Source organism: Gracilinanus agilis, chromosome 4 (assembly GCF_016433145.1).
Source record: "Gracilinanus agilis isolate LMUSP501 chromosome 4, AgileGrace, whole genome shotgun sequence".
Classification (NCBI taxonomy): domain Eukaryota; kingdom Metazoa; phylum Chordata; class Mammalia; order Didelphimorphia; family Didelphidae; genus Gracilinanus; species Gracilinanus agilis.
Genome location: NC_058133.1, coordinates 320,581,200 through 320,602,994, shown reverse-complemented (window position 1 = coordinate 320,602,994; position 21,795 = coordinate 320,581,200). Strand labels below are relative to the sequence as shown.

The window sequence follows — 21,795 nt, the reverse complement described above, 5'->3', positions numbered from 1 at the left end:
CCGCCTCCTCCTCCGCCGCTGTTGGTTGAATGGTGGAGCCGAGGCTCTGGCTGGGGAACACACAGTGACAGCTACAGGGCAGGCAGGCAGGCGGCGGCGCCGTCCCCGATTCCCGTCCTCGGCGGGGGAACCCCGCCAGTGGCCCCTAAGTGACCAATAAACATGTCTTGTGAGAGCAAAGGCCTCTCGGAGCTGCGATCGGGTAAGTGGGGAGGCTGCGGGCGCCGCTGGCACGGGGCGCGTCCGTTCCCGGCGCCCCGAGCCCGGCGCTGAGTCTGTGTCTCTCCCCTCTCCCCTTGTCCCCGCAGAGCTCTACTTCCTCATCGCCCGGTTCCTGGAAGATGGACCTTGTCAGCAGGCGGCTCAGGTACGGGGTTGCGGGCGGGCGAGCGAGAGGCGGCGGCGGCGCGCCGCGGGGCTGGGGCCGGGCCGGGGTGGGGGAGGGAGAGAGGCCGCGGGCGACTGGGGGCGAGGAGGGCATCTAAGCGGCTTCCCCCCACCCTGCTTTTGTTGTTGCAGGTGCTGATTCGAGAAGTGGCCGAGAAAGAGGTAAGAGGAGTCGGCGGCGGCGGCGCTCTGTGCTGTGGCTCGCCCGGCCCGAGCTGCTGCCGCTCCCTGCCGCCGCCGGGGGGGAGGAGGGCGGTGCGGCGGGCCCGGGCGGGCTGGGGGCGGCGGGGGGGGTGCATCCTGGGGAGGGGGTCACCCGGGAGGCGGGGGTCGAGCAGAGGCTGATGTTGGGGTGTTTTCTCCCTCACAGCTGTTACCCCGGCGAACTGATTGGACGGGGAAAGAGCATCCCAGGACCTACCAGAATCTGGTGAGAGATTCCCATCGCGATGCGAAAAAACTTTTCCCCGAGTCAAATAAAAATTGAATTTCCCGCAATTTTTTACAGGGACAAAAACTTGGCAAAAAAAATCGCGAAAGCTTCAAAGGCAATGGGAAGGGTTGGGAGCTCGACACGGGACAGGCGCGGGGCTGAGGCTAGGGGTACTTGCACCCCAAAGCCGGAGGGGCTGCGGACGATTTATTTGTGATATTTTGTTAATGTGCTAGAAATAAAGATACGTCATGAATGTTGTGCAGTGAAAGGGCTGGAGGAGGAGGGACTAGAGCGCGCTTCCGCGAGAGAGCGCGGGCGCGAGCGCGCGCAGCAGAGAGTCAGGCGGCCAGGAGGGCGCGCTCTCATTTCTTTCCATGCGCTGTAGCTGCTGCTGCATACTTACATAGCTCAGCCTTTCTCCCTTTTCTCTCTCTTCCCTTCTCACTCCTCTTTTCCCTTTTTCTCTCCTTTTTCCCAGTTATTGATTCATTCCCTTTTCTGTGTTTCCCTCTTTTCCTTCACACAATAGCTAGTGACTAACTGTTCCAAAGTGGCATTAGCATTTCACAAAAAAGACTTCAGCTGCAATGAAATCATGGCAAGAAATTACTTTTACCCCCATTTTTCCTTTCCTTAAACTGAAGTCTAGGAATTTTGGGGGGAGTTCAAGTGTATGATGAGTATGAGTGGCTTTAGAGAAATCGTAAAGAATTTGTAAATATGATTTGTGGATTATATGTAACACATATGTGGTGCTTATTCATATCCATCCTTATCTTCATCTCGTACTATCACCAAAGTGTTAAGATTGAAGCTTTCTGAACTCTGGCATGTGATTCAGCCTTTCAAAATTTTTTTTTTAATATCTACTTCTCAATTTCCTCCCTAAAGAACATCTCATAGTCTACAACTGTAATTTTAGAGAAAGCTTGAAAGAAACCTTTCCTTTTCCCTTATTCTCTCCTCAGTTATGTGTTACTTTTAGGACAAAGATGTGTTTGAAAGAATGGTAATATAGAATGTGTAAAGAATTTAGATTTGTGTGACATTTTACCGTAGTTTTTAATAGTTTTAATTTTTTAAAAATAATTCAGTTATACTTAGCTAATGGCCAAAGAGGCAGTACTTTTCCTTACAATTATAGGATATAAAGGAATTGCTTTTTGAAGACTCAAGATTTCAGCTAATTTGGATTATCCTCAAGTTGTGGTGACCATTATTTTTGATAGCTGCTAATTCTTTTTAGTTGTGGTGTAGGCATTAATTTGACTAATAAAAACACTACTGGATTTATTGCAAATTGAAACTTGTGGAGTATTTTTAGTACCTTCACTTAGATTGGATGCTAGTTTGGAAATATAAAATCAGACTTTATTCCTTCATTTGCATAAATAACAAGATCAGAGGGGAAATAAATTTAGGCATTATTTTAATAGTGTATCTTAGAACTGTGATTTTTATTGGTCCAGGAGCTACTGGAAGAAGTAAATCTGGTGTTTCTGAATGAAGCAATTAAAGGTGCATTATTAGATTTTGAAAATTTGGTAATAACCAATCCCCTGCCTCCAGGCAAAACATGGTAAAAATAGGTGCCTTTTAAATGAGTATTTTATAAGTTCTCTTCATCAAAATCTAGTTTACTTTCCATGAATGTTTCTTTTTGCCTGAAATGTTCTTACTTTGCTACCCAGAGAAATCTTATTGGAATACCAAAAAGGCTTTTGGAATTGATTTGGGGGAAGGTTTAATTTTGACTTGTTTATATATATATATATATATATAATAAAAGTTTAGCATGTTTGTTTCTTATAATTTTACTTAGTTATTTTATTTTTATTGGACTTTTGATGCTTCTAGAGTGATTGTCCAAGTTCTTGTAATATCCTGGAAGTTGTGTTCACATACTGATTACTTTTGTGTACTCAAAACGAAAAGCATAATATTACCATTAAACACCACCTATTTAACTATGGTTGTACAGATTTTGTTTTGGTGAGAATTGTTTACAATGTTTTTTCTATCTGAGGATGATTTTTTTTTTTCTTAACTGGAAAAGTTGTGGTGTTGAATTTAAATGTAGAAATATTTCAGGTTAGAAATTAGGTATACACATGGAATATAATGCTAAGATTGAAGAGTCTTTTTGGTCACAGTAATTAAATTTTGACCATATAATGGTAAACAATGGTGTAAATGTCATTGAAAAAATTGTTTATGCATAACATTTTTTTCAAGCTTAATGTGAATGAATATCAGTAGAAAAGAAAGTATCCTTGATTTGAAGGAATTTTTTTTTTTGCTTTTGAGCCCCTACAATTTGGATATAAATACTAACATCTTCAATTTCAAAACTTTAAGTGAAGATTTTTGTTTTTTAAGTATTTAGTATAAGGGTTAGGAAGAGCAGAGTCCTAAGTTACTTGAATTTTTAGTTTATGATAAACATTTTCATGTATGACATACATTAGAATATTTTTCCCTTCAGTAACTTTGCATTAAAAGATTTGCCTCATGTTCTTAAAAGTATGTGGGTTTAGGAGTTTTTAATATCCTGGAGGTACAAGTATGTTCTTGCTATTAGAGACTAGTTTACTTCCTTTTTCAGTCATACATGCTATGAGCCTTTATATCACTTTAAACAGGAAAGATTTTGGTAAGATGTTGTATTCCGTATGTCTTTTATATTGCCCTTTGGGTTGCTTAAATTTTGATCCTTCAAAAATAATGTACCTGAAATCCTCAACCAAGGCTAACTCAGGGCAAATAAAGAAAAAAGGAAGAAATTCCTTAGCTGAGCATAGAAGAAAAGAAACACTTTTTCCTGTTTATTTTATTTACTTCTCATTTCAGTTAGTTTGGATAGTAAAACTGGTTGGTTTTCTGTCATTTTCAAGTTTTTTGCTAATGTACTGGTTCTTATCTTTATATTTCTAGGTCTGTAGTTGAGGTAGGATGGTACTTTAGACTAGATTTTGTACTCCTGAATTATTTTGGACTGAGCTTACCATTTCATAAATGGAGGTAATTCCCCGTGAGCAACCCTTCTACTAATGTAGATCAGCACTTTCTCTGTAAGATGTACTTTTAGGAGTTGCCTAGGGTCACTGGGAGGTTAAGTGACTTTCTTGGAATCACAGCCAAGTGTTCTTCAGAGACCTTGACCAGAACCCGGGTCTCCTGACTGAAGCTATCTTTTTTTCCTACTCTACATTGCCTTTGCTTTTTTTAAAATTATATTTGTGTTTTTTGCTAGCAAAACAATCTCTTTAGCTATTTATGTTTTACTAAAATTCTTGAAAAAATGATTCCTACTCTCCTTATTAGGCGTTACACCTAACTCTTAATTTCACTTCACAAAAAAGTTTCACTTTGAGGGAAACTATCACCAGATACCTAGTATCCAAGTTGGTGTTAAGATTTTATCTTTTCAAATACTTAACCATGAAACTAAAAAAAAAAAAGTTTCAGTCCTATGTATATACATCATCCCAGGTTGTGAAGAGTTAACTTAGAATTGAACACAAAACATGCCTTTACATTTTGGTGTAGATTTGCTACACTTAAAATTATAATTTGTGTAAGCTATTGATGATTTTCAAACAGAAATAAGAGTTAAAAATGAGTAGTCAAAATAATTTGAGTTTTCACAATTTGTATTTTAACGTCTTAAGAATTGCAAAACTATTGTTTTGAAAATGAGTTTGAGTTTTATAAAAAGGATATAAGTAATTTTTTAACATGGCATTGATATATTGCAAAGAAGTTCAAATAAGAAATCTTTCATTCCAGATTTTTAGTTTTAAAAATTACATATTTTACAATATTTGTAGTCTTGCATTTTTTAAAAGTCAGAATTGACCCGATTACAGACTTACTGCTGGTTTTTTTTGATAATAAAACTTAAAGATGTTGACACTAATCATCTCTATTTAGTAGTAGACTTTTATTTTTTTTCATTTTATACAACCTAAGTGGAAAAAAAGATTGGCCTTTTGGTAGGACAGCTTAGTTAAAGAATTTGTCGTCTCATAACTTCCTGTTTAATTCACTATATGAGAATTTGAATATTTTGAATAAAAACAATACTTAGTTGGAGGAAAGAAGTTGTGACTTGTCATTTTATGTATGAAGATTTCTGATTTTGATGATTTTGCATTTAGGAACTAGGCACTTTCCCACTATTAATTAAACAATTCAAGCACATACTGTAATGCCTGTATTCTCCTAAACGAGTGAAAATTAACCTTACCTTAGAAGGGAAGTTTTGTATATTCTGCTCTACCCTCCCCATGTTATCTTCATATGTGTTTTTACTTAAACTTAGAAATACTGTGTGGTATTGAATCCAGTTTTACAAGTTTGTGTTTCAAAAGATATTCTTCTTTTAGGTATTGCATTAGATTAATTAGCTTTTATATTTTGAATATCATTTTATTACATATTCAGATTACTAGACATATTGAAGAATAAAGAATGACTACTTTAGATTTAGAAACCATGTTTATAATATAACTATTAACCAGGATCATTGGTATGGTGGTACAAAATAAAATACAAAAAGTTTTAGCATCTCAAAGAAAATAAGAATTCAGTCGAAGATACAGGCACAGAGGATCATAAATTAGTGTAATAAGATGCTATGACTTTTCTGAGGAAATTTACATTACAAAATATTTATTGTCAGGCATTTTGGATTTAAGGATAAGTCAAAAACTGTTGTCATGATATGGTAGTTTGGATGATTTGAAAGGATTTTGCTCTTGTTCATTTTGGCCAGAAGTTTGGGGATTTAAATATGACAAATTTTGTATTCTTTAGAATTTTTTTGATGGAACAAGTCTTGTGTCTTATTGCTTTGTCATTCTGGCACCTATGTTAAAACTAGAATTAATTTCTTCTAAAATTTTCTGGTGATTAGAATTTTTGAATTTGTTCCTCTTTGGGGGCCATAAGTTATATGAGTATTATGAACATCAAGCATTTGTTATGTAGAATTCCTTAGAAAACAAAGCACAAATGTCTCCCTCACCCTTTTTTAACACCTTCCCCCATTTAAGAAAATTGGCATTTGTGATTATGTAAATGTAAACACAGAATTTATTTTCTGAAAAAAATCCTATTAAATTGAATTCATGATGTTATTGGGAAGTGTTTCCAATACTGATTTTCTAAATTGGCTAACATTTTAAACAAGTTTTTATAAGCTTTGTTAAGTGAGTCCTGTTCTATGGAAAGTGTTAATATTCTTTTAAGATGTGTATGATTATTAAGTATACTTAAAATGGATTTTTTGGGGAATAATAACTTTTTTTTCATAGTACTTCAGTATTTACAGAGTGCTTTTCTTTTTTACAGTAATTCTGAGGAAGATAACTTTAGATATTAATATCCATGTTTTACAGATGAGGAAAAAGAGGCTCTTTTAGAGGTGAAGTGACTTGTATAAGGTCACACAGTAATTGTTTGAGGTGGAATTTCAACATAGATTTTTTGTGCCAAAGTTGGAAACCTAGCAGCTTGGCATAGTTACTAGAGAGCTGTCCTCAAAATCAAGGAGACCTGGGTTCAAGCCTACTTCTTGTACATACTGACTGGGACACAAGGTACATTATTTAAACTCTCAGTCCTCTCTTTTAAGCAACTCTCTAAGACTAAAGGTTGTAGTTTCTTCATGTGGGAGTTCCTTACACCAGTGAAATCACAGGTATATTCTCTATTCCTTTCTGATTCCAAGCCAGCTCTTTCTGCTATTCCATACATTATTAAATCCATTGAGTCAGTACTTTTGGTAGTATTATATTTTTAAAATCTGTATACTGATACTTAGAAATGTTGGAAACTTAAGCTTTAAAGTTTTGGAAGCCAGAGTGATATTTTAGTACCTTTGGAAATTTCTAGATAGGTTGTAGTTTACATTGTTTCAGAGGAGATATCAAAGAGTAGATAACTATATAAAAAAACAACTTAATCCAGTATTTAATATACATCATAACACTAAAATATTTCTTTTAGGGATTATACAATTTTAGATGTAGAATTTTAGGAATCAAAGAAAAATTATGTAATTGAGTATATTTTTCTTTGTAATGTCTTATAATAAAGGATTACTACAATGAAGCAATTAGCAAGATTATGAAATGTCAATTTATAAAATATTTTAAAAACTGATTTCATCATTCTCTCCATTCAACTATATAGCAAGCAAGCTAGATGGCAGCTATTCTGTTAAAAGGGAGAGGAGGTTGGTGTTTTAGTAATATTCAAAAATGGTCCAAGTGATAGCAGCTGCTTATCTGCTAAAGTTTTACTATTTTAGGAATGACTCATTGTGGATGTCCTAGATTATCACTTGGATTACATACCTGTACTATCCATGATTTTGTCAGAGCTTGATTAGGGGATAATATTTATCACTTCCTATTTTCATTCAGCTTTAGTCCTCATCTGTGGAAATAACAGATTCTAGATAAATTTGCCCTGAAATGTATGTAGTAATGATTTGCCAAAATGGGTTTTCTGCTATTGTATATGAGATGTTATTTCTAGTATGTGCTTTGCATTTGAAACTACTGAAAACTGACTGGACTATTTAGATTTATTTTTGAAATGCCAAAGTAAACATTTTTAGGCTTTTCCATTTTAAACTGAAAGTAGCATTAGGCCATATAACTTTTAGGAATAGATGTAATTTTAATACATTGTAGCATGAACTAAGTTTTCAAATAATTCAGTTGTCAAATTGGTATTTTATTATTACTTAAATGTGTAAAGATTGTTTAGCTTGGAAAGGAGACATTTTTCTTGATTTTTGACCTTTTTTAGATTTAAAGTTAAAAAGTACACCAGTGTATCTTAACAGTTTTAACAATTTCAAACAAATGTTCACCACACAATTTATTTTAAAAAGAAATACTGCCTGACTAGCTCACATCTGGAGTATTGTGCCATGTTATGGACTTACTGTTTTATTGAGGGATAATGATAAAAGATGGATCATAAAAGAACTCAAAACCATGTGGTACAAATGGAAAGATCTTGGACTGCTAGACAGGGAAAAAAGACCATGGAAGGTCATTGTAGCTATCTAGGATCATCATGTGGAAGAAATACTAGACTTGCTCTGCTTTATCCTTCAGATCCAAACTAGGATAGATGCTATAAATTTTTTTTTTAACAATTAGAGCTATATAAGAATTGATTGGAGTTGCTGGGTGGTTAATTTTCCTGTCACTGGAGATTTTAAAGTTGAAACTACCAGGGATTCCTTTTTTTTTTTTTTAAATCTTTACCTTCCAATATCAATACTAATTATTGGTTCCAGGGCAGAATATAAGTAAAGACTAGGCAGTTGGGGTTAAGTGACTTGACAAGGCAAGGGTCATATGACTAGGAAATGTTTCAGGTCAGATTTGAACCCAGGACCTTGTATCTCCAGGTCTGGCTCTATCCACTGAGCTACCTAACTGTCCCTAGACTGTATGGCTTCTTAAGAATACTGTAGAGGAGAAGTTATGTTTCAAGCAGGTATTCATCTAGATGACTCCTTGGGAACTTTCCTAAGATCTTATGAGCTTGAGTTTCCATTGGGTACCCTAGTGATTCTCAAAAATAATTCGTCCTTATCAATTTAATAGAGTTGTAAATTCTTTAATGGCTAGGCTGATCTTTTGTGTGTACTTAGGATAGTGTCTGGTACGTAATAGACAAATGTATGTTTCAAATGCTGAGAGAACAGTAAGAAAATATTATCATGCAAAGTTGAAAATCATTTCTTTCCAATGTGATTTCTGGATGGGGAATAAAGTTGCCAGGCTTGGGAATTAGGAAAACTTAAGATTTTGACTCATTCCTCTGGTATAGTTATTGATCTCAGCCTCAGCTTCCTCATCTGTAAGAATGAAGATAACCCCTATAATACCTACCTTATAGAGTGTGGATCTCATATGATGTAATATATGTAAAGCACTTAATAAATTTTACATTTGAAAGTTTCAAATATATCAGCTGCCCGAAATAGTGGAATTCCTATTTTTTATGCTAGTTCAAGAATTAGAAAGTTCTCTTAATTCAAAAGTATTTATTGAGCACCTACTCTGTCAGGCATTAATCTAATTGTTCAAGATACAAAGATAAAAAGCAAAATAGGGCCTGCTTTTAAGAGCCTCAGATTCTGTTGGGGAGAAATAAGATACATATGAACTTAATTAAATTTAAAGTATATAAGAAAATACAGAGTAATTTCTAGAAAGACAAAGTACTAGCCACAACTCTGATAGCAAGGGTGGTTAGGAAAGGTCTTGAGACCTAAGGGAGGTAGCACTTGAGTTATGCTTTTGAAAAGCCAAAAGAGCTGGAGGCAGAGATAGCAAAGGGGTAGAGAGATGGAATGTTACAATCTGGTAACAGCATTAGGACAATTTGTTTGGAATGTAGCATGGTAGATGGGGAAGACCAGATTATGAAGTATGAAGATTTTATATTTTATCCTTAAGGCAATAGGGATCCACTGAAGTTTCTTGAGAAGGATAATGACCTTATTAGATCTATATTTAGGAATATCAGTTTGATAGAAAGTTGAGTGGGCTGGAGACAGGGTTATAAGGAGACCAATTGGGAGGCTGTTTGAATAATCTAGGCAAGAGGTGATTGAGGGTTTGAAAAAGTTTGTATATATGAAATAGAGTATTTGAATTAAGAGAAAAGAACTGTATAAGAGTTATTTGGAAGTAGAATGAGTAAGATTCAGCAAGTGATTGTAGGTGAGGGAATGAGGAAGAAGAAGATGATGACATTTCTGAGGTTATGAACCATGTGTAAAAGGACTGTGGTACCCTTGACAGATGGAGAACTTAGGGAAATGGGTGGATTGTGGGGAAATTTTGTTTTGGACACATTTAGTTTAAGATAACTAGAGGATTTGGTATAGATATCCAACTGGTAACGTAGAATGAATGGGTGCTCAGGAAAGAAATTAAGAGTGTAAATTTTGGAGTAATTTACCTAGAAATGACACTTAAACTTTGGGGATATCTTGCAAAGGAGAATGAGGAAAGGGACATTGAGATAGGCAAAAAGCAGAACCAAGAGAGCAACAGTCATAAAAACTAGTACCACTAGTGTGAGGGCTTGCTGAGCCCTTTTCAGGGCTGCTCATCCTTTTTTGATGTCCACCTTTCACCTCTGCAGGCTGGCAAAACCAGGTTGAATGTAACTGACAGGCCTCAAATCCATCTGTGAGTTGGAGGGTGTCTACTCGAGGCATGTGAAGACATCCAACAGCCATAAAAGTGGCTGAAGCAGGTGCTGTGGAGCACTTAAGAGCTTGGTTAGACATTGAAGAATTCAAGGTCATCCACTGCATCCACAGACATCACCAGTTGTCACCCACTGGATTTCAGTAACTCTGGAAGAGAGTGAGACTGATGATTTTGTACAACTCTTCCTTACTTAAATACAATTTATGTGCCAGTCAAAAGACATCACCAAATGTGTCATCTTAAGTACTACAGAGAGCAACCAACCAAGAATGAAAATCCAAGGAAGAAAGAGAATACTAGGAGGAAGAAGTGATCAACAGTGTCAAAAACCTACAAGGGAGAGGAAGAAATATGATGACTCGAAAAAAAGTCATTAGATTTAATGGTTTGGAAAGCTTTGATAATATTGGTGAAAACAGTTTCACATGTGGTGAAGTTGTAAGCCATATTGCTAAGGTTTGAGAATTGATTGGGAGATTAAAAGGGAAATTTAGATGTGTCCAATGGCAATGAAAAACAGTGTTTTATTAGATATTTGGTTACTTCATAATGCAACAATTATGACAGTCATTTGTGAAAATACCACCACAAAAGTAATTACAGCTTATTGCAATTATTAAGGACGAATATTTATTATTTTAGATTACATCTTTATTTTTCCAGCTTGTTAAGATCTTTTTCATTCCTGATTCTGGGTTCTAGTGAATTAACCATCCCTCTCAGCCTCGTGTCTTCTGAAAATTTTATAAATAAGGCAAATGAATCTAAATGTTAAATTGATCTAAGCTAAGGAGTGCTGAAGTTTGCCACCAGAGAGCTTCCTACAGGTTGCCACAATCTGTATTAACAAATACTTTTTGGGTGTAGGTCAGCTACTTACAAATTTGCCAATAGTACTTTATTTCCATTCAATCCTTAGTGCTTCCGTTCTCAATTCTATGTTTTTGTCTATAGTGATATTATAAGAAATTGGCAAATGTCTTATAGAAATTCAGCCTAATAATCTTGTTAGGAAAAGGAAATGAAGTTAGGTTGGCATACATAATAGTAATGAACTCATAGTAGCTTACTTCCTTAAGTGAATAATTCTTTAAACATTTATTCTAGGATTTTGCCATGAATCAATGATAAACTTATTGGCCTGTCAGAGAATCTACCTTTCTATTTTCAGAAATTAGAACCAATTTCTGTAGCACCTTTCCAGTTCTTGAGATCTCCAAAGATTATGATTGTTTAGCAATTGCATCTTTAAACAATTTCACAATTATGGGAATTCATCAAATAAATTGAATTCTTGGAAGAAGCTAGTTGCTCCCTTATTTTTACATTTAGATTAGATATCAGTTTGCTGCTATTCATCTTCCTTTTATCCTTTCTTATCAATCAACTAGCATTTACTAAGGGTCTCTTAAGTGCCAGGCACTGTGCCAAGAGCTGGGGGATACGAAGAAAAGCAAGAAATGGTACTTGCTCTCAAGAAGTTCACCGTCTAATAGAAGAAATAGCATGCAAACAACTATGTACAAACAATATATACAGGATACTTTGAGGTTAATCTCTGAGTGAAGGCATTAAGATTAAGGACTGGGAAATGTTTTTTTGTAGAAGGTGAAACTAGAAGATGAAGCGTTCTAGGAATGGGAGAGGGGACCATAAATGAGAATCCTCATTCTCATGGAGAGGAGGGAGTAATATATAAGAAAACTGGAAAGATAGGAAGATAATTATCCTGTGAAATTTGAATAAACCCATATTTTTGGCTTTTATCATGAATATTTCTTCATTATGTTGTCTAACTCTTCTGGACTTTACCTTTAGGTAGAATTAATATCTACTAAGACGTTACTTACTACAACCTGTTAAAGTTATATAAATTTAGTCTTAACCCTTGAAACTATTAAAGATGGGGCCATATATGTCCTTCCTTTAGCCTGTATTATGACATGTTGGATAGATGGGTTGATTGGTTCAAATAGAGAGATCATTACATTCTGAAGTAAATGATAGATTTTGATTCTTACATAATGTGTTTTAGAATTTGAGTCAAAAAGAGCCTCAGGAATCACCCAATGTAATTCCTATGTGAACAAAAATTACTTCTATTCCAGATGGGCCCATTAATTTAGCTGGGAAAATAATATTCTTACTAATCACTCACTTAGAATTAGTATTTCTTTCAGTTGTGACTTTAAAAAAAATCTGTTTTGAGGAGGCTTATAGGTTTCACCAGATTTCCAATGTTGGGCGGTGGAGTGGAGAGCCAAAATGATTTTCTTAACCCCTCTTCTAGCACATCCCCAACAAATAGGAATCCAGCCTTTGAAGACCACCAGTAAGTGAATGCCAGCCACCTAACTTCATTAAGCATCTCACTCAACTCTTGGACAGTTCTGATTATTAGAAAGTTTTTCTTCAACATCAGACCTAAACTTACTTATACCTTCTGCCCCAGGTTCTGTTCTCTTAGGGCCAAAACAAGTCTGATCCCTCTTCTTTGTAACTTTGAACTACTTGAAGACAACAATCACCCATTGATCACAAATGGTCACCCCATAAGGCATCTCTTCTTTAACCATCTTTAACAGCAATTTTCCTATTTCATGATCCATTGTGTCCTTTCTCTACCATCCTATTTATCCACTTCTGGATGCCATGCAGCTTATCAGTGTCCTTCAGGAAATGTGCCTAGAACTAATACCTAGGATGTGATTTGTCTGAGGCAGTGTACTATTGTAGGTCCCTTACCTCTTTAGTTCTGAACTCTGCCTCTTGATGTAACTCAAGCACTTATTAGCTTTACTTTGGCTTCTGTGTCATATTGAACTTCCAGTCTACTAAAATCTCCAGATATTTTTCAGACAAATTGCTATCTAGTCATTCGAACTTGAGCAAGACTTGGACATTTATTCCGGTTTATTTTCTGTTTATTAAGATTTAGCCCAACTCTTAGTTATGTATAGTCATATGATTTTCCATTTTTATACTTAGTTTTTGAGAACAACATTTTATCCTTCTAGATGTAGTTCTTCCCTGCTGGATTTGTTGGTTGTAATAATATGTTCTGCTAATTGATGGTGAAGAAAAATCCTATCCCTTCTACCTCAGTAGTTTTGTGGTTTCACTTATATCAAAGATGGAAAACTGCTCACTTGTTTTTGTAGCTGGCAACGAATTTCCTTAAACAACTTTGAAAAGAACTTGAAAAGCTAATACTGGGGAATTTAAATCTAGTGCTTCAGAAAATATTAGGATATATATGCTGTTAATTTCATTACCCTACTTTGATCCCACACTAAAAAGGGTGCCTGATACTGGTGTTTATACTGCTTGTTTTTCATGTGCTTTGTAATGAACCTACTAGTATAAAACAAAACTTTGATCATATCAGTAGTAAAAATTGTCATTTTTTTCTTTGTCCTGTTCAATAATGTAGTGTTGACTGATAATCTTAAAGAGAAATATTTTGGAGGGACTGGTTATTCTAAGCTTATTTTTCCTCTACCATTTTTTAAAAAAGAAATATTTTTTCTTTTTTTGTTCAGCCCCTTCCCCACATCATAGAAGGCATCATCCAGCAAAATTTATAGATATTTGTTCTCTGGAAGTGAACATTCACAAATTGTTCTTCAAATATCAAATCTTTAGGTGTCTATAATCTAGGTTCTACTTGTTTTGCTCTTAATTCTCTCCAAGTTTTTAAAAAAATTAATCTGCTTGCTGTTACCTAATTAGGGCACAGTGGTATTACATCACAATCAGGTACCACAATTTTTTTAACCATTCACCAATTGATGGACATTACCTCAATTTATAGTTCTCTGCCACCACAAAGAGAGCTGTTATAAATATTTTGGAACATATATGTTCTTTTCCTTTTTTCCTATTTCTTCGGAAAATAGACCCAGATCAGATCACAATTAAACCAACAGTGTATTAGTGTCCTCACTTTTCCATATTCTCTTCAGTATTTGTGTCATTTTGCCCTTTTGTTATCTTGGCCAATCTGATGGATGTGTGTTGATTCCTCAGAATTGTTTTGGTTTGCATTTCCCTAATCAGTAGTGAATTTAGAGCATTTTTTTCATGTACCTGTGTGGCTTTGATTTCTTTATTAAAAAACTGTCTATTCATATCATTGGCCCATTTATCTGGGGATGGCTCTTACCTTAAATTTGACGAAGTTCTCCTTTATCTGAGAGATTGTCTATGAAATTTTCCCTCATTTTCTGCTTTCTATCTACTGTTAGCAACATTTGTTTTATTTGTACAAAAACTTTTCAATTTAATGTACTCAAAACCATCCATTTTACATCTCACAATGCTCTTCATCTATTGTTTACTCATAAATTCCTCTCCTATCCATGAGTATGATTGATAGTATTTTCCGTGTTCTGATTTGCCTATATCTCCTTTTATATCTTGATCATGCATCCATTTTGATCTTATTTTATCGAATGGTGGAAGACATTAGTCTCTACCTACTTTCTGCCAAATTACTTTCCAGTTGTCCCAGCAATTTTTACCAAGCATGATGAATTATCTCAATAGCCTGGATTTGTATTTTAAGTGTACTCTTTTACTACTGTTTGTCGTATATCTGGTCTATTCCACTGATTTACCTTTCTATTTCTTAGCCAATACCAGAGAGTTTTGGTAATTGCTGCTTTATAATACAGATTAAAATCTACTAAAAACTACTAGATCTTTATACTTTTCATTAGTTGTTTTAATATTTAGTATCTTTTGTTCTTCCAAATAAATTTTGTTATTTTTTTCTGGCTCATTAAGATAATTTTTGTTTATTTGATTTGGATGGCATTGAATTAGTAGATTAGTTTAGGTAAGATTGTCATTTTAGTTATATTGGCTCTGCCCATCTGTGAACAATTAATATTTCTCCAGGTATTTAGGTCTGACTTGATGTATGTAAAAAGTATTTTATAATCATGTTTATGTAGTGTCTGAGTTTGTTTTGACAGGTATACTCCCACTCTTATCTGTGGTTGTTTTAAATGGAATTTCTCTTTCTATCTCTTCTCGCAAGACTTTGTTAGGAATGATATAAAAATGCTGATGATTTATGTGGGGATTTATCTTTAGCATGGTTTTTAAGATTTCTTTTGAATTCCTGAATTATGGTTGGACTTGGAAGTGAATTAAAAGTTTAAAATTGGATTATATGTAGACTTGGGTCCTAGATAATATGGATGACTAAAATATGTGTTGTGGGCAGCCACTTGGTATAGTTTACAGAGTACTGGGCCCTGAAATCAGTTAGATTAATGTTCATGAGTTCAAATCTGGCCTCAAATACTTACCAGCTGGGTTACATGGGCAAGTCACTTATCCTGTTTTCCACTTATTCTTTGTATAAATGTATGCTTTGATGAGTACCATGGATTTATATTGAACTTTTGAAGGTGTTATAAGGTAGATTAATAAATTATTATTTAGGAGACTTGGGCAGGGCTGAAGGATTCTAAATGGAATGGGGAAGCAGGAAGTGTGCTTCTCTCTGAGATGGACTCCATGGTAGTTGGGGACAAGTTGTAACTGACCCCTGGGAGAACTCTGAAGAAGTGGAGCTTGTACCCTTATTTCCTGGGATCTAGAAGGAAGACTGTCATCTGCTTGTGGGAGATTTTGGTAGAGACTATTAAACTCAACCTGAGTTGCTGGTTAACTTGGGCTGGGTTAGCTCCCAGATCTACCTACCCAAAGGAGTACTGGCTGAAGACCTGGGAAAGCTGTACCATTGCTGGAGTTTGACAGAACTCAGCAGTGAGGATCCCACTTTCCATCCTGATCTCCATTGTGCTCTGCCCTGCTATAGTTTTAGCTTAGTGTAGATGAGTTCATTCCCTGTCCCTGAGGCTTGCCCATAGACTGGTAGAATAGAAACCCCTTCTCTCTTCTTTAGACTATAAGTTTCCTTAAATTAAACTTGTTTATAAGCCCTCTTGTCATTTACTTGCTAGTATCACAGACTTCCTGTCTAGGTGGAGCAGGGTGACAGTTAAGGCCTAACTGTCACTTCTGTCAACTGTCATTTCCAAACAGCTAAAACCAGCTTCCCTAACTCGTTTGGTCCCAGACTATTGTCCATTCCTGTCTCTTACTCACCCTTCTGAACCCAGATAAATATTTAAGTTAACTACCCTGGTTTTCCCCATAAGAGTGGCTAGTGTTCAGTTTTGATTAAGATAGCAGAGGATAGTGGTTGATATAAAAAGCATTGTAAAATAGTCCTTACAACTCAGGAAAGTTAAACGTCTTGGAAAAGAGATTGGGTTTGTCATTGAAAACTAAATAATGTATAGAAAATAACTTACATAATAAGTTAAAAAATATAATAAAGCCTAGATATTAGATTTTCTTGGGTTTCATTGGGATTCAGTTTACTTTTTTGAGAGTAAGTGCCAAGAAAACTCCAAATGAGGTCACAAAGAATTGGACATTACTGAACAAATCAAGTTGATATCAGAAAAAAAAATTTAAGGGAAAGATATAATGCCCTAGTATCAAAATATTTAACCCTAGATATATCTTAGGAATAGTTTTCCACCATGTATTTTATATATACTTTTACAACCAATAATCTGTAATGAAAAAAATGAACTTTTTACAATAATGACTTTGAGGCACTGCAGTCATTTTATTAATTTTTAAAAATTTGTTGTATTCAGTGTATATGCTGCTGAGGAAAGTAGTTAATGATATTTTTAAGGAGATTATTAATACTTTTGTAGTAATTTTTTTAAGAATTCCAATAAAAGTCAAAATTAAAAAAAATTTTTAGGTAAGAAGAAAATTCATTTAATCAGAAGGGATCTCCCCCAGCACCTCATGAACTTGAGGATTTTTTCTGGTCCAGTAAGGCTTTATAGTATACCAACTTCTAGCTTGTATTAAATTAATACTTTTTTATCAGTTTATGAATCAAGGAATTTGAATTAGAAGAGACTTTGGACATCCAATAATAGATTCATAAGATTTATTATTTAGAAGTTATTTTTATCTAACCCTCTGTATTGTACATATAAGAAACCTGAGGCTAAGAGAGTTTTGAATGCCATGATCATATAGATAGATAGTAAATTGCATAGTCAGCTTCTTTACTCATTTCAACAATTAAGCAATGTGTATGTTTTGTTTTGTTTTGTTTTTTAATAAGAAATTGAGTTGGTTGATAAAATCATACCTGTTAGGTATTTAGTTTGTTGTCAAACATACTTAGGCAACATTCAGGAAAAAAAATATATTCTAAGTAGTTTTGCCAGCTAGATAATATGCCTCATAGGCAAACATGAATATATTATATATGTGTTTGTTATTTATGTATGTTTCTGATACTTTTAAAAAGTATTTGCTGGGGCAACTGGGTAGCTCAGTGGATTGAGAGTCAGGCCTAGAGACGGGAGATCCCAGGTTCAAATCTGGCCTCAGACACTTCCCAGATGTGTGACCCTGGGCAAGTCACTTGACCCCCATTGCCTACCCTTACCACTCTTCCACCTATGAGATAACACACAGAAGTTAAGGGTTTAAAAAAAAAAGTATTTGCTGAAAATGGTACTGCAGATGAGATTTGTCAAGATCCTATGTAGGCCCTGATTATCTTTCTGTCTTCCTTTTTTAAATGCTAATTTAAAGCTATTGAAAATTTGGTGGTAAAAATAAAATATAGTTACCTATAGAATTTTTTATATGGTAACTTAAAATATGGGATGTAGGCTTGGTTATCAAATCTCATCATCACAGAACAACTCTTTAAGTCATTTGTTAGGGATTTTTTTTTTTTTTTTATTAATTTTTTTTTATAAACCCTTAATTTCGGTGTATTGTCTCATAGGTGGAAGAGTGGTAAGGGTGGGCAATGGGGGTCAAGTGACTTGCCCAGGGTCACACAGCTGGGAAGTGGCTGAGGCCGGGTTTGAACCTAGGACCTCCTGTCTCTAGGCCTGACTCTCACTCCACTGAGCTACCCAGCTGCCCCTGTTAGGGATTTTTTATAAATGTATGAAGGAAATTGTGAAAATATTTTAAAAAAAACCTCCATTTCCCCCCACCATCAGATTTATATGGTGAGAAAAACATTTCATTCTAAATAAGATTTTCTAAAAACCTCAGTTCAACATTCCTTATGTTAATAAACTGCAGTAACACAAAGTGTGATAGCATGTGAACAGAAGCAAATTCTGATGAAGAGTAAGGTATATTTCTCCTATTTGGGTATATTGTAGAAATTCAATACTATTCAGACTCTTTCAAAAGTGTCAATCACAGTCTTCTATTATCTATTATAACAAGCTATTTCAAGCTGGTATAGTAATAGGGATAGGTTGGTGGAGCAGTGATAGCAAATTGGACTTGGAATCAGGAAGATTCATCTTCCTGATGTGAAATCCCCTCTAAGATAGTAGCTTGTGACCCTGGACAAAGTCACTTCTGTTTGCTTCAGTTTCTTCATCTGTAAAATGTGTTAGAGAAGGAAGTGGCAAACCACTCTAGTATTTTTCCCAAGAAAACCCCAAATGGGGTCAGGAAGAATTGGATGGGTCTGAACAACAGAATAATCTGACAGAAAATAAATCCTGAACATCATAAGGGATTCCTATTGAAATAGCAGTGGAGATTAGTCTTTAGGTACTATAGTGAGGAAATTTATATGATTTTGGGTACATAGTATATATAATATTAATTTTTAAAATTTTCTTTATTAAAAAAATTTTTTTTTTACCTTTTGTTTTAGTGTCAGGTCTAAGAATTGCAGCAAGGGTAGGCAGTTGGGGGGTAAGTGAATTACCCAGGGTCACTCAGTCTGGAAGTATCTTCAGACCTAGGTTTAGGCCTGATTCTCTAACTTCACTATGCTACCTAGTTACCCCCCATTTTTTTCAATTTCTTAATTTGATATTTTGAAATTTTATTATATTTATGTGATTTTATATTTTAACATATACATCAAGTATTGCCTTTTCCAGTCACTCTTTTGCTGCCCTCAAAAAATTCTTTATGCATAATGGATATATTTACTTTGTAAGCTAACTTTTCAGCAAAAATAGAAAGTAGAATTTTGCTTTTCTGCATATATATTATAGGTGACAAGTATAAAGCACTTTATACACATTGTCACATTTGATAATAGCAACCCATTGAAATAGGTACTGAATGTATTATTACTCCTATTTTACAGATGAGGAAACTGAGGCATTCTGAAAGGTTAAGAATAAGATTAAATATAATGCTTTTAAAGTATAAAAACAGAATATTATCAAGACTGGTTTTGGTAGTTGATCTTCAAGTACTACAGATTTTTATTTTATTGCATGAAAGTCAAAGACTCATTTGAAATGAAACATGTAATATTAGTGTATTACTTTTAATAGTTGACAGCATAATTTTTATTTGTAAACATTTTCCATTATTAAAATGTCAAAGCACAATAGTACTTCAAAATTTATAACAAGCTTTACAATTGCTTTGTTAATTACAGCAACCTGATTTTTGTTTATTTGTTTAATGCAAGTTGTATTCTTTAACTTTTTCCCCCATGTTATTTTCAGTGTATTTTGGGGGACACGACATTTTATTTATTTAAAAAAAAAAAAAAACACCTTACCTTCCATCTTAGAATCAATACTGTGTGTTGGTTCTAAGGCAGAAGAGTGGTAAAGAGCTAGACAATGGGGGTCAAGTGACTTGCCCAGGGTCACACATCTAGGAAGCTTTGGAGGCCACATTTGAACCCAGGACCTCCCATCTCTGGGCCTGGCTCTCAATCCACTGAGATGCCCCTGGAGACATGACTTACTAGGGATCAAGTTGTTTTACAAAACAAATACAAAAAGTTTTTAAGGAATGTGGAATTGCATTAGATAGAGATCATCTAGTATAATCCTTTCATTTTTATAAGAAATGAAAATAAGGCCTTAGGGCAGTGATGATGAACTTCTCTCACTGAGCACTCTTTGTGGCCACAGGGCCTTCCCAGAGTTCATTACTAGAAAGACAGAAGGACTTGGGCAGAGCTACTACTCTCCCCCTCTCCGCCATGCCTAAAGGACATTTTTTCACATCCCCTGCCCCTCTGCCCAGCGTCAATGGGAGCTCACAGTGGGTAAGGTGGGTGGCTCACAGGCAGCAGAGCTGGAGGGGAGCAGAGCACTAGGACCTCTTCCCCTCCCCCTTTCTATACTTTCTAAGGACATTCCTCACCTAGCACTCAGTGGTGGGGAGGGCTGTGGCACACAGTTTCTGGTGGGGAGTGGGGGTGGGCATGGCACTCAGGTTGGGGGTGGAATGGGAGCAGGGCCTGGCACTCTGACTCTGAAAGGTTCACTATCACTGACCCTAGGATCTGTGACTTTGGTCAAGGGAGGCAATAAATAACAGTGTCAGGATTTAAACCTATATGTGATATAAATCTAAGAATCTTGGCTTATTTTCTAAACAAAGAGAATCAACCGAAAGTAGCAGATTTCTGTGCTTTAAAAATCAAATGTTATTTACAATAACATGAAAAATTCAAGGAATAATTGAATGGCATAGTGGTTAGAAACCAGATCTGGAGTCCAGAGGACTTGAGTTCAAATTTGGCCTCATACACATCATAGATGTGTGACCCTGGGCCAGTCATTTAACTCTAATTGCCTAGCCTTTACTACTGCTTTAGAACTGATACTTAGTATCAATTCTAAGAAGGTAAGAGTTTAAGACAAGAAAAATCTACTTTTGTGACAATTTTTTTCTTTAGAATTTTAGGTAACATAATATGAGCTGCTATGAAAATGTTCATCTTCCCTTTAGCAAATATTTTTATATTTTTCTGTTTCACATAATAGGTGAAGTATTATAGACATTTGGCGCCTGATCATTTGCTGCAAATATGCCATCGACTAGGACCACTTCTAGAGCAAGAAATTCCTCAGAGTGTCCCTGGAGTGCAAACATTATTAGGAGCTGGAAGACAGTCTTTGCTTCGCACAAATAAAAGTATGGAAACCTCAAAAGATGGCTTAAAAGGATTTTAAATTATCATTTAAAGTTTTTGTGTAAATGTTTATATTTGTATTTATATAAATATACATATATGTTCAATAGGCTGCAAGCATGTTGTGTGGAAAGGATCTGCTCTTGCTGCTTTACATTGTGGAAGACCTCCTGAGTCTCCAGTCAACTATGGCAGTCCCCCCAGTATAGGTAAGTAAATTTTAATCACTACATGGAACAAAATTATTTTGAAGACCAAACAAAAATTATTTTCATGTATAGCAGAAGTAGGTCACTTTGCATGCTACACATTGCTTTATTAGAATTTCATATAAGAGCAGAACTGTTCAGAAAGTTCAGAGTACTTCTTAGGTATATTGCTACAAGGCCATTTATAATCATGTTTAATTTTATATTATGCATATTCATATGATATTTATATTTATGTATATATTAATTTAAAATATTTGTTATATGTCAGGTTAAAGTCTGACAGTATTCAAGTTGCATTGCATAGCAGTTTCATATTTTTCATAAAAAAAATTAGATCTTCAGTCAGAGGAATGTTGTAGAAGGGATTCTTTTTTATATTGGACTATGTGATCACTAAAGCCCCTTCTAATTATGAAATTCTGTTTCTAATCAGAGATTTTAAATTCATCCCTTATATTTCCTTGTTTAAAAAAGGGATAGTTTCCTCTCCTACCCTTTCCCCCCAAATTG

The 21,795-nt window shown here is 35.2% G+C and overlaps 1 protein-coding gene across 2 annotated transcripts in view; it reads left to right on the top strand.

The window, feature by feature from the left end:
* The first annotated feature begins 122 nt into the window (after window positions 1-122).
* LOC123247347 (pleckstrin homology domain interacting protein) overlaps window positions 123-21,795 on the top strand; it is a 176,778-nt gene continuing 155,105 nt past the window's right edge. For both annotated transcript variants that reach the window (XM_044676217.1, XM_044676216.1), the window contains exons 1-6: window positions 123-202; window positions 309-367; window positions 520-549; window positions 758-817; window positions 20,925-21,075; window positions 21,184-21,282. In XM_044676217.1, coding sequence (XP_044532152.1) covers window positions 163-202; window positions 309-367; window positions 520-549; window positions 758-817; window positions 20,925-21,075; window positions 21,184-21,282 — 439 coding nt within the window. In that variant the 5' untranslated portion in view covers window positions 123-162. The remainder of the gene's footprint in view (window positions 203-308; window positions 368-519; window positions 550-757; window positions 818-20,924; window positions 21,076-21,183; window positions 21,283-21,795) is intronic.